Raw genomic sequence first — 12,019 nt, 5'->3', positions numbered from 1 at the left:
CGTGAGATCATGACCTGAGCTGAAGCCAGACACTTAACTGACTGAGCCACCCAGGTGCTCCGTCATTAAATGGGTTTTTAAAATATGGTTACTTTCCTTAGTTTGAACCAAAGGTTGATTATTATTCTTTAAATGTGTCAATAACTTTGAGCTCCTGGGTGGCTCAGTCAGTTAAGCATCCAACTCTTGGTTTCAGTTCAGGTCATGATCTCCCGCTTCATGAGTTCTAACCCCTCGTGGGCCTTGCACTGACAGTGTGTGGATCCTACTTGGGATTCTCTTTCTCTCCCTCTCTCTCTCTGTCCCTCCCCAACTCATGCTGTCTCTGTCTCTCTCAAAATAAGAAGTAAACTTTACAAATGTGTTAGAACTAAATATGTTCAAAGAATCTCAGTTTTAATTACTAATATGGTAAGAATGGAGACTTCTAACTCATTCAAACAAAAGCCCTCTAGGGGACTCACCGGTTTTGTTTTGTTTTGTTTTTTTTCATAAAGAAATCTTGAGACCAAACTGTTTGAGAGCTGTCTCTTTATAGTTTGTGTCACTATTGACAATGTTGTCTTACTTTTTCCTTAAATTCTATCTGGTGTGTGATTATTATGGGTGCGATTCTATGGGAAACACTATGAGTTTGGGAAGTTGATCTGTCTTCCACAGCATGTGTTCTGTCTTTGCTCAAAGATTTTCCGCCTTCATTCTTGCACCTTTCTAGGTAGATGATCACGTGTCTTTCCATCCAATCCTGATATTCCTTCTTTCTTTATCATTCCTCAAGCACTGCTCCCGGCTTTCATTTCCCTGCTAATGAACAGCAGAGACAGTGAGTAACCTTGGCTTGTTTCTGATGCTAAAATAGTGCATCTAGGGGCGCCTGGGTGGCGCAGTCGGTTAAGCGTCCGACTTCAGCCAGGTCGCGATCTCGCGGTCCGTGAGTTCGAGCCCCGCGTCAGGCTCTGGGCTGATGGCTCAGAGCCTGGAGCCTGCTTCCGATTCTGTGTCTCCCTCTCTCTCTGCCCCTCCCCCGTTCATGCTCTGTCTCTCTCTGTCCCAAAAATAAATAAAAACTTTGAAAAAAAAAATTTAAATAGTGCATCTATTGTCTCCCACTTCTTGCTAGTTTTCTAGTGTATGTTCTTAGTTATCTAAGAAAAGTCCAGTTGATTTCATATTTAGAAGAAACTTCTAAAAAATCTTTAAGATGCGTACATATATCAATCATTATACTGTATATCTAAAATAATACAATATTTTATGATAATTATGTATTAATTTTTAAAATCATAAACAGTAATCGAACTTTAGCAATCCAGGATTGCTGTCTGAATTGATATAATTATATGATATTTATTTTAGTTTATTCCTGTGACTGATCACATGATAGGTTTTCTGACACTGAATCATCTTTGTTATTCATGGGATAAATTACGCACCCTCATTCCCTTTCTGATCTCACCAGATGCAGCACCCGTGCCTGGTCAGAACTATAGCATGGTGACTGAGTTCATCCTCGTGGGATTCTCCACCTTTCCACAGCATCTCCTGCCTGCCTTCTTCCTGCTGTACCTGATCATGTACCTGTTCACACTGCTGGGGAACCTGCTCATCATGGCCACAGTCTGGAGCGAGCGCAGCCTGCACACGCCCATGTACCTCTTCCTGTGCGCCCTGTCCACCTCCGAGATTCTCTTCACCGTTGCTGTCACCCCTCGCATGCTGGTTGACATGCTCTCCACGCGCCGCACCATCACCTGGACGGCCTGTGCCAGCCAGATGTTTTTCTCCTTCACGTTTGGCTTCACACACTCCTTCCTGCTCATGATCATGGGCTATGACCGCTACGTGGCCATCTGCCACCCCCTGCGCTACAATGTGCTCATGAGCAACCGTGGCTGTGCCCGCCTTGTGTCTTGGTTCTGGGTTGGTGGCTCAGTCATGGGGATAATGTTGACGCTGATAGTTTTTCATCTCACCTTCTGTGGGTCTAATGTGATCCACCATTTTGCCTGTCACGTGCTTTCCCTTCTAAAGTTGGCCTGTGGGAAGGAGACATCCTCTGTCACCTTGGGTGTGATCCTGGTGTGTGTCTCAGCTCTGATGGGCTGCTTATTCCTCATCGTCCTTTCCTATGTCTTCATCGTGGCCGCCATATTGCGGATCCCCTCTGCTGAGGGCAGGCACAAGACCTTCTCCACATGTGTGTCCCACCTCACAGTGGTCATTGTGCACTATGGCTTTGCCTCCATTATCTACCTCAAGCCCAAGGGCCCCCATTCTATGGACAGTAACACCCTGATGGCCACCACCTATACAGTCTTCACCCCCTTTCTCAGCCCAATCATTTTCAGCCTCAGGAATAAGGAGCTCAAGAATGCCATAAAGAAAAGCTTCCGGAAAAAATTTAGTCCCTTAAGCTCCTGACACTGGAGGAAATATGTTGGTGAGGAAATATGACAGAAGGGCTGGGGATAATAATGTCTCCATAGGACTTTTTAGTGATTCAATATATGAAAATATTGAATAGGTATTGGTGGGTGCATCCATATGTGTGGAGGCATCCTACACCTTTGCTTTTCCTCAATTTGATTGCCCATCTCTTGTATAGGCTCTAGTAAGCATGATCTCATGTTTAAGACCCCATGTGATGAGCCACATCCCATTAACTCTTCTAAGAATGTGTTACCTACCTATTGGCTAGTGAGAGACATGACATGGATGTGTGTCAACACTGATGCCCATTGTTCTTCTTAAATGCAGAATCAAGAGAAGAATTTCTCCTCCACCACCTTAAGGATAAATCAAAATAGGCATAATAATAACTGCCTCCAGTATCAGGGATTTTCTTATCAGGCACTGTGCCCACTGTTGTATAAGTATTACCTTCTAATTATAACAAATGCCCAAAAGAACATTAAATATTTGTCTCCATGGAGACTGTTGAATGTTTACGGTTCCTCGCTGTGTTTAGAGGGGATTGACCTTAAGGAGGTTTCTATTTTGAGCTGGGTTGAGTGAAGGATGTAGGAATGTTTAGTAGAAGAAAAGAGAGAGATAGAGAAATGGAGACAGAAACAGAGACAGAGAGAGAAAGGGGAGAAGATTCAGTGTTTGGGTAAGAACATACAAAATGTTTAAAGGGTGTTGCTCTCTGACATGTTATGGAAATCTTTTTCCCTTTTGCCCCACAATACTTCTGGTAAAACATCAGTTTCTCATTCTTGTGTTTACTCAAATCTATCTACGGGCTCTGTTGGAGGACACAGTGCTCTCCCAAGATGGCACAAAGAAAGGTCAAGGGTGTGGGTACCTCCTTTATGCTGATGACAAATGTTGGTGGGGGTCACACAACATGTGAGTGAAGGGGTCACATGCAACTTTAGGTGTGTCTGACTCCCATGCTGGAGTTGGGAAACCATGTCTGAAGCTCCAGGAGGGGGCCTCCCATTGGTGTAAATTCTTACTTAAACTGTGGTCAGATATTTGAGCTGCAGTCAGAAGATGTTTTACAATACTAATCTAAGGATGGCTGCCACATATGAGTATCTGCCACTTGCTAAATGCTGTGGGAAGGGTTTCCTATGCATTCACTCTTCTAAGTCTCAAAATAAATTATCCTTTCTCCACATTTAGATATGACCCACATCTATCATTAATCACATTTTTGAAATGTGGAAAATGCAAATCTGTCCCAGGCCACAGCACCATGGAGGCAGGGAGCAGGAATCAATTACAATGTGCATGTGTGTGCAGTTGGTGATAAGGAACCCTCCTCTCTCAGGTGTCTACAGAGAGAAGTGAGGTCATGACTGGGAGGAGTAGGCTGTCATTAGAAGGAAGGGACCCTTTTCAGGGAAGGAGGGCAGGTGCAGCCCTAGGTACACACCCCTTTCACACAGCCAGAGGGAAACACGGACTCCAGAGGACTTCATGAGACACTTTGTCTCATGAACACTGACAACGAGAGCTTGGCAAAACCGGCTATGGCAGTTTTGGGGTTCCATTCATTATTTTGCTCATTATCGGTGTTACTGATGGATGCCCCCACCATTCCTAAGATGTGCTTCTCCAGAGCCTGTGGCTGCGTTCCCTTACCCAGCAAGAGGGAGTGTGCAGATGAGATGCAGTTAAGATCTGAGACAGGGGGATTACCCTCGTCACCCAGATGGGCTGCTATAATTGCAAGTGTCCTTATACAAGGGGGCAGAAGGGGCCAGAGACAGGGAGCAGTAGGGGATGTGACACCGGAAGGGGGAATTGGAGTAGCTGAGGCAGGAACCACGAGCCAGGGGATGCGTGGTGCCCTCGAAGCTGGGAAAGCAGGAGACACATCCCTCCCCGGATCCCCTGAAGGACGCAGGCCTGCTCACACCTGGACTCACACCTGGTGACCCTGATTCGATTCTGGCCTCCAGCATAGAAGAGGATAGATGTGTGTGGAGTCAGGGCACGAGATTTATATGCTTTGATACAGCGGCCCCAGGAACTGACTCGTGAAATGGCATCCTGACGTTAAATGTTATTGGGTTTCACTTTAAAATTAGTTTCAAGCCAGATTCTTAGGCCATTCTTCTTTGTGGAGAAGACCTGGGGCGTTGAGATGGCTCTCGAGAAGTGCTGAGTGTCCTTGGAATTCGGTCAACAAAGGTGAAGGAGTCCCGGTAGCCCAGCTGCAGGGTTTGCTCGTTGGGGTGTGTTTTGAGGACTCACCTGACCATGTAGCTGCAGGGGCCCCAGCACAGGGGCTGGGGTGCGGTGTGCCCTCAACCAACACTATCGGAGCAGGAGCTGGAGGACAGCAGGAACGGTCTCCGTGCTCGACGTGGACCGTGTGACTCAGGACGGATGCTCACCCTCCTGTGTATTGGGGCCCCTGCGTTAGAGTAAAGACATAGCATCACGCACATCCTCAGAGAGACGCTGAGTTGCAGGGGCTGAACTGGGGGAAATGCTTACCCACAGGACAAACCACCAGGGATCCTGAGGTCTGGGTCTCATCTCTTTAGATGGAAAAGGGACATTTTTACAAGGCCTCTTTTTCTTTTAAGGATTTTGTGTTAGTCAGGGTTCCCCAGAAAAACAGAAGCATTAGAATGGATGTGTATATACACATGTGAACATATATACCATATATACGTAAGTGTATATAACATATAACGTATGTAATAATGTTACAGTATGTTTAAATTCATCTTTTTACTGCTTTTTGCTATTTTCTTTTCCGTGACCAATCTCAAAGCACAAATAACATTTTTTCCTTGGTACTCTAACAAGTAGTCTTGTGGCTGAAGACTAAGTGGTTCCAACTACTAAGCTAATGAAATGCAAGATGTATAATTTAGTTCACAAATTATAATGCCTTTCCTTTTGGGCACTACTTTTAAAACAGAACAAAAAGCTTTGAAATCAATATCAAAAGAAAAACCCACTTGGCACATAGTAGAAGTTTACTAAATATTTGTTAGTTGACTACAACACTCAACTTACTGAATAAATATTGTTCTGGTGCAACCACAGTATATTATATATTATAGTATGTCATAATTGTGTTGTTCCATTTTATAAAATGTGATATGTCTGCATCCAGCTCTTCCTGTCCCCACACTGAGGGATTTTTTAGTGCCAGGTTACATCAGTGTTGTTTCGGATCCCAAGATTCAGAGCGGGTCCCTTAGCTAGAGCTCAGTGAGGATGTGATGGATGGATGAAGGAAGGAGAGAGGATGACAGAAGGGTGGAATGATTAGTGGGGAAGAAGAGAGGGAGTGGGAGGGAAGGAGGGAGGAAGGAGAGAGAGAAATATCCACAGAGGAAGGGGCATTCCCAGGGCCCCAGCAGCCTCCTTGGACATGGAGGAGTTCTAACCCGCATCCCAGTCTCAGGGGAGAGGCTCCCAGGAAACCCGCCTCAGGGGAGGCACCTGCGGAGATAGAGCTCCTGCCCTGCTCACCAAGCAGCAGGAGGGGTGGCCCCAGGCTGGGCTGCAAACAGAGCATCCCAGACAGACAGTCTTCACGCCAGGTGAGAGGAACTCGGTTTCCCAGGAACAGGTAGCAAGCAAGGTGGGAGCTGAAGGGGGAAATTGTGGTGACCACGCGACCACGGAAAGCCAGAGCAGAGGGAGGCTCTGGCTGGAGGAAGGGGTGGGGAGTCGGATGGGGGCAGGGGTTACGGCCCCAGCAACCTGGTCCCAACCTGGCCCATGCTGCCTCCTTCCCCCAAAGCCTGGACCCACAGCAGTCAGGGATTGTCAGGGTCCATTCCCAGGCAAGAAGTAGTCTCTGCACCAGGTTGAGCCAGAAGGGTGAACCTGGGTTTATCACCATGCACGTGTGCTCATTTCTGCAGCACAGTGCCTGCTTCTGTGTGCAGTGTTTGTGTACATGCAGCTGCATTTGCCTGGATCCGTTTCCTGGGACTGCTGTCACAGAGGACCACAACCAGGTGGCTTTAAACAGCAGAAATTTATCCTCACAGTTCTGGAGGCTACAATCCAAAACCAAGGTTTCGGCAGGGCCATGCTCCCTCCAGAGATTCCAGGGCAGAATCTTTCCTGGCCTCTTCCAGCTTCTGGTGACCCCAGCCGTTCCTTGCCTGCGGCCGCATCACCCCAATACCTGCCTCTGTCTGCACACAGCCTGCCTCCCTCTGTGTGTCCCCTCCTATTCCTGTGAGGACACCAGCCATTAGATTTAGGTCTCACCTTTACCCAGTACCCTATTTCCAAATAAGGTCACATTCTGAGGTTCCAGTGGATGTGAATTTGAGGGGGATGCTATACAACCCACCACGGTGTCTGTGTGTCCCTGGCTTATCCCAGTCCCAGACAAGCTCCAGGCACTGGTTAGGGCTCAGTAGATGGGTTGCAGAGCCAGCAAGTGTCTCTGCTCCTGGCTGTGTCTTTGCTGGGTTCCACTGCCCGTGTGTATTTCAGAAGCCATGTGTACATGTGCATTGGTGTTGGCTCTGTCTGCTTGTGCTCCTGTGAGCACAGTCTTGAGTCTCTGACAGTGGTTAGAAGCAGAGAGAGCAGAGTGGGTTCCATAGTGTCCCCTGGAGGTGAAAGGGTACAGGAGCAGGATCTGGGAGCCAGCCTGCGTGTGCCCTGGCTGGGGGTTCTGGCTGAGAGCCCAGAGCTAGAAGGTGGGCCTCTCTCCCCCATTAGGTCCAGACCTATACAGCTGACTTGGGGAGCTCCCTTGCAGCATATGCAGCGGGGCTGTTCTGGGAAGGGTGAGTGCCCGAACGAGTGCCAGAGAGAGACCCGGAGCCAAGAGAGACCCCTTTTATGGTACTATTTGTGGATTTCAGAGCACATGCCTGGGAGCCTGTTCGTAGCCAGGAGGGAGGAAGGGGTGGGCTCCCCAAGGGGGTGGGGATAGGAGGTGGGTAGGGGGCACTCGCTTGCAGAGCAGAGATTGCCCTGGACCCCGGGTTGGCATGACTCCACAAGGTGTGTCTGTGTCAGGAGCTGGAGTCTGGCAGCCAGAGGAGGGTGGAGTCGAGAGGGGAGGTCAGCGGGCACAGTGCACCAGCAGATGGGGCGTGAGGCCAGAGCCAGGGCTAGACCACGGCACACAGAGGCCAGCAGTGGGGGCCAGAGATGGTGGCTGAGGGATGAGGTCCAGGAGGAGCTGAGTCTGGTGCCCCGGGATTGCTGGGCCGCCCCAGGCCCCTGCTGCCCCCAAATGCTTCTTTCCTGCATGAGAGAGAGACCCCATCCTGACACCCAGTCTAATCATCCACTTTCCAGGTGGGGTCCTGGGTCCTCCAAGCATTGGCTGACTTGGCTCTGAGATAACACTTGGTGACAACCTTCTGGGGGCTGGGTGAGGGGGCAGAAGCAGTGCTGTGATATGGGGGTGAGCCCTGCCCCAAGGTAAGTATTTGAAGCCTTGTCATCAAATCTCACTGATATAGGTAAATGACAGATTGTGTATCATGGATATATTAGTATGTATCATCGAGATGCATGTGTCAGTGATGCAGATATAAATACGCATACCTGTGTGTACCTCTTTCCCAATTTTTCACTAGGGCTGAGGCTTCAGAGCCATCCCCTGTGCTCTGTGGCTGTCAGGTTTGTTTTTTCTATATGCCGTGTAGAGCTTCGTGGCTCACGCCCACCCCATGTTACTTGGCCCTGCCCCCAGGTGAGGGTGGGGGTGTCTCTGACTGCCCCTGACTGTCTGCCATCACAGACAAGGCTGCCATGAATGGCTTGACCACGTCCCCTCGCTGAGCTGAGTTTCAGATGGAGATCTAGAAGTGTTTGCGGGACCTTGGGTAAGTGTCCCCTTAATCTGGCCGTGAACCACCAAGTGAGGACGTCTTCAGTCTAGTCATCTCACCTCTGGGCCAACATAGGGCGGATCCAGATTTCTAAGTCTTGCCGCTCTAGCAAGCGGATGGGGAGCCTGTACCCACTGTGTTCACAGATTGCTGCTGTTTTATTACTTTTTTAATGTTTATTCATTTATTGAGAGACAGACAGACAGAGAGAGCGAGCATGAGCAGGGGAGGGGCAGAGAATCCCAAACAGGCTCCACCCCATCAGAGCAGAGCCCAATGCGGGGCTCGAACTCACGGACCATGAGATCACGACCTGAGCTGAAACCAAGACAAGGACGCTTACCCTACTGAGCCACCCAGGCGTCCTGAGTGTTGCTGTGGTAAACCGAATTCCTCTCCTTGCTAATGAGCCGCTCATGTCCTTGTTTGCTGCTGGCCTAGTGCATTACCTCAGCTGCAGGTCACCTGTGCCCCCCTCTTGCCCACTTTCTATCATGATGCCTGTCCTTTTTCTCATTGGTTTCCTCATTTCTCTTTTTTCTCACTGTAGATTCTAGATATTACTCTCTTGTCAATGGGTTCTTTTCAGCTTGATCGAGGTATACATAATATACAAAGAGCTGCGTACATTTAATGGGTACATTTTGATGACTTTGGACATACGCCTACAATTGTGATACCATCCACACAATCAAGGTAATAAATGTTATGTACCGCCTCCAAAGATTCCTCATGTCCCCTTCTGTGTGTGTGTGTGTGTGTGTGTGTTAGTAACTTTAAAGGACATCTACCCTCTTAACAAGTTCTTTTTTATTGAAATCTAGTTGACAAATAAACTTGTGTGAATTTAAGGTGTACCGTGTGTTGAGTTGGTATGTTTATTCATTATAATGCGATCGCCATTGCGCTAATAGCTAGCATGTCTATCAGGTCACGTGATCATCATGTCTGTTTTAGTGTTGGGGATAAATAAGATCTCGTCTCTTAGCGAGTTTGATGATGAGAATACAATATTGGCGTCTATGTTCTTAACAAGTGTTTAATTGTGCACTATCGTCTTGTTAACTCTAGCTTGTAGGTTGAACGGCAGAGCTCAGGAACTTATACAGCAAGTAGCTCTCTGTTCTCTGTCATCTGTAACCTTTATCCATGATGCTCTTTGTTAAAAGGATTCAGAATTTCCATGTAATAGAACTGATCTTTTTTACTGAAGGTTTGTGCTCTTTTTTCTTTTTAAGGAACGTGTTTCCTGTTCTTGGAGCACAAAGATCCTATTACACTTGTTGTCATTAGCTATGTTTTTATCTTTCACAATTATGTTTTCAATCTATCTTGATTCTCTTTTTGGTGGGGTATTGGGAGTCTAGTTTTGGTTTTTGTTTGTAGAGAGAGGTACTTTCCTCAACAGCATCCCCTAAACAATTCACCTTTTTTCCAAATGATTTGTGGTGTGACCTGAACCATACATGAATGGCTCTGTCTCCGAGCTCTGATTCCAGAACCACTGGTCACTGTCTGTCCTTGCACTGATCCCACACTGCTTTGTTTCCAAGATGCTGTCACGTGTCTACAGAGTGAGTCTCCCCCAACCTCCTGTCATTCTTCATTTCCAGATGGACTCAGTTATTCATGGGTCCTTATTTTTGATAAACATTTTGCAATACGTTTATGCTCTTTCTCAAGAGTCCAACTGGATGTTTTTGAGAGGATTACATTGAATGTATAGATTAAATTTGGGGAAGAATGAACATCTTTCTGATATTGTCTTTTGCTTTCATCCATTTTGTTAGGTCATCTGTCATGTTTCCTGTCTGTTAGAGGTCTCATAGTTCTCCATGAAGCTCCTGTGTGTACTTGTTTAAAGTAATTCCTAGACTGTTGTCAGGTTTTGTGCAACTTTGAATGATACCTTATTTTGTAATGTTTTATTAGTAACTAATTTTAAACTTATGAGAAAGCTGCAAAAAGCATACAGAAAACTCTCATCCTCCCTCCACCAACCCCTTTGAATGCCAGGATCTTCCAGAACCAGGACAATGATGAGACCCAGGGCACGAACGCTGGTATATAACACTGTATAGCAAACAACAGCTCTTACTAGAATTCTTTCGACTCTCCACTAATATCCTTTTTCTATTCCAGGACACAATCCATTTCATGTAGTTGTTATTTCAAGTTTGCATTATCATTCACTTCTAAGTATCTCTTAATTTCCCTTTTAGCCAGATGATTAACGACTAATATGTTACTTTGGCATTGTCAAATGGTTCACCCAATATTTACATTCTAAATACATGGGAATTTTGAGGGGTCCTTTTCTTATTAAAGTCTAGTTGTATTGCCAAATGGTCAGATATCTGGGGCTTTGGGTATTGGTACTTGGGAATAGAATGCACCTGCACTTCCTTTATGGCCTCACACATGGTCTTTTTTGGTGATAGGTCCATGCTCCTAGTGTTGGGGTTTTTTTTGTTTGTTTGTTTTGTTTTATTTTGTTGTTTGGTGTATTGAATAGGAGTGTATGCATGTTTGTGTATATTTATACAAGTTAAATATATGTATATAAGTATATATTAGCTTTTGCACATATATATACACATACGTGTGTATATATACTTGAGCTGTGTGTGTGTGTGTGTGTGTATTAAATAATGTGACAGAAACACCAGGAATTACAAAAGTGGTAAATGCATTAAATGCATAATCAAAAAAGAGATACAAGGGCGCCTGGGTGGCTTAGGCAGTTGAGCATCTGGCTCTTGGTTTTGGCTCAGGTCATGGTCTCATGGTTCATGAGATCGAGCCCTGCATTAAGCTCTGCATTGACAGTGTGGAGCCTGCTTGGGATTCTCTCTCTCCCTCTCTCTCTGCCCTTCTCCACTCTCTCTCTCTCTCTCTCTCTGTCTCAAAATAAATAAATAAGCTCCCAAAGAAAAGATACTCTCTCTCTCTCCCTTGCCCTTCTCCCCAGCTTCCATACTCTCTCTAGAAAGAGAGAGATACAACCATAAGTTGCTACATTTTAAGGGATTCTGATTCTGGTCATTCACGCCCTTCCTCATTCTCAGCGTCTCTAGTGTTTACTCTATTTCACACCCCACAGTAAATACATTAAGCGCATAATCTTACTTCTCATAACAACCTTGTCAGCCAGACATTATTATGATCAACTTCCTTTATGGAGGAGGAAACTGAGGCTCAAAAAGTTTAAGGAACCAACCCAATGTTGTAGTGGTTGGTGTTGGTGTTGCAAGAGTGTTTTAAAGCAACGTCTCAACTTTATTTAACTTAGGCAGATAACATCGTAGAGTTTTGTCTAAAAAGAGAGAAAAGCCACCCCACAATACTTAGCAAGCCTGGCAGGCTCTAAGGAGATGCAGCCTACAGGACATATGATGGCGAGGTTTGTGCTGTCCTTTCAAAGATGGAACACCAACCAGCAGTAGGTTGTTCCAATTCAAAATATTTCATGGGAGACCCCAGCATAATCACTGTTTTAAAAAAGAAGACTGAATTGTGTTTTTCTTTATTTTTCCATTCCCTCTTAGCACAATGATTGGAGGCACTGACAAGCTAGTGGCAACTCAATCCAGGTGTGTGGCTGAGTAGAGACCCAGAGCTCCTATCACTGGGATTTTAAAATACTAGTAGCCATTATTATTAACAGTATTATTATTATCATCGTGTCCTGAGTTCTTACCGTGCACCAGGATCAGTGCTAAGCACTTGAG

General features: G+C 46.1%; 1 protein-coding gene across 1 annotated transcript; it reads left to right on the top strand.

Moving 5' to 3' along the window:
• The first annotated feature begins 1,476 nt into the window (after positions 1-1,476).
• LOC122486390 (olfactory receptor 10H3-like) lies at positions 1,477-2,421 on the top strand. Its single transcript, XM_043585822.1, has one exon. The coding sequence runs from the start codon at positions 1,492-1,494 to the stop codon at positions 2,419-2,421; it is 930 nt and encodes a 309-aa protein (XP_043441757.1). The 5' UTR covers positions 1,477-1,491.
• Positions 2,422-12,019: the final 9,598 nt, after the last annotated feature.

This window comes from Prionailurus bengalensis, chromosome A2 (genome assembly GCF_016509475.1).
Source record: "Prionailurus bengalensis isolate Pbe53 chromosome A2, Fcat_Pben_1.1_paternal_pri, whole genome shotgun sequence".
Classification (NCBI taxonomy): domain Eukaryota; kingdom Metazoa; phylum Chordata; class Mammalia; order Carnivora; family Felidae; genus Prionailurus; species Prionailurus bengalensis.
Note: the sequence above shows the minus strand (reverse complement) of the source record. Positions and strands in the feature narration are given on the sequence as shown.

Excerpts from the sequence above, each read along its gene's own strand:
- LOC122486390 (XM_043585822.1), top strand. The coding sequence starts at position 1,492 with ATGGTGACTGAGTTCATCCTCGTGGGATTCTCCACCTTTCCACAGCAT.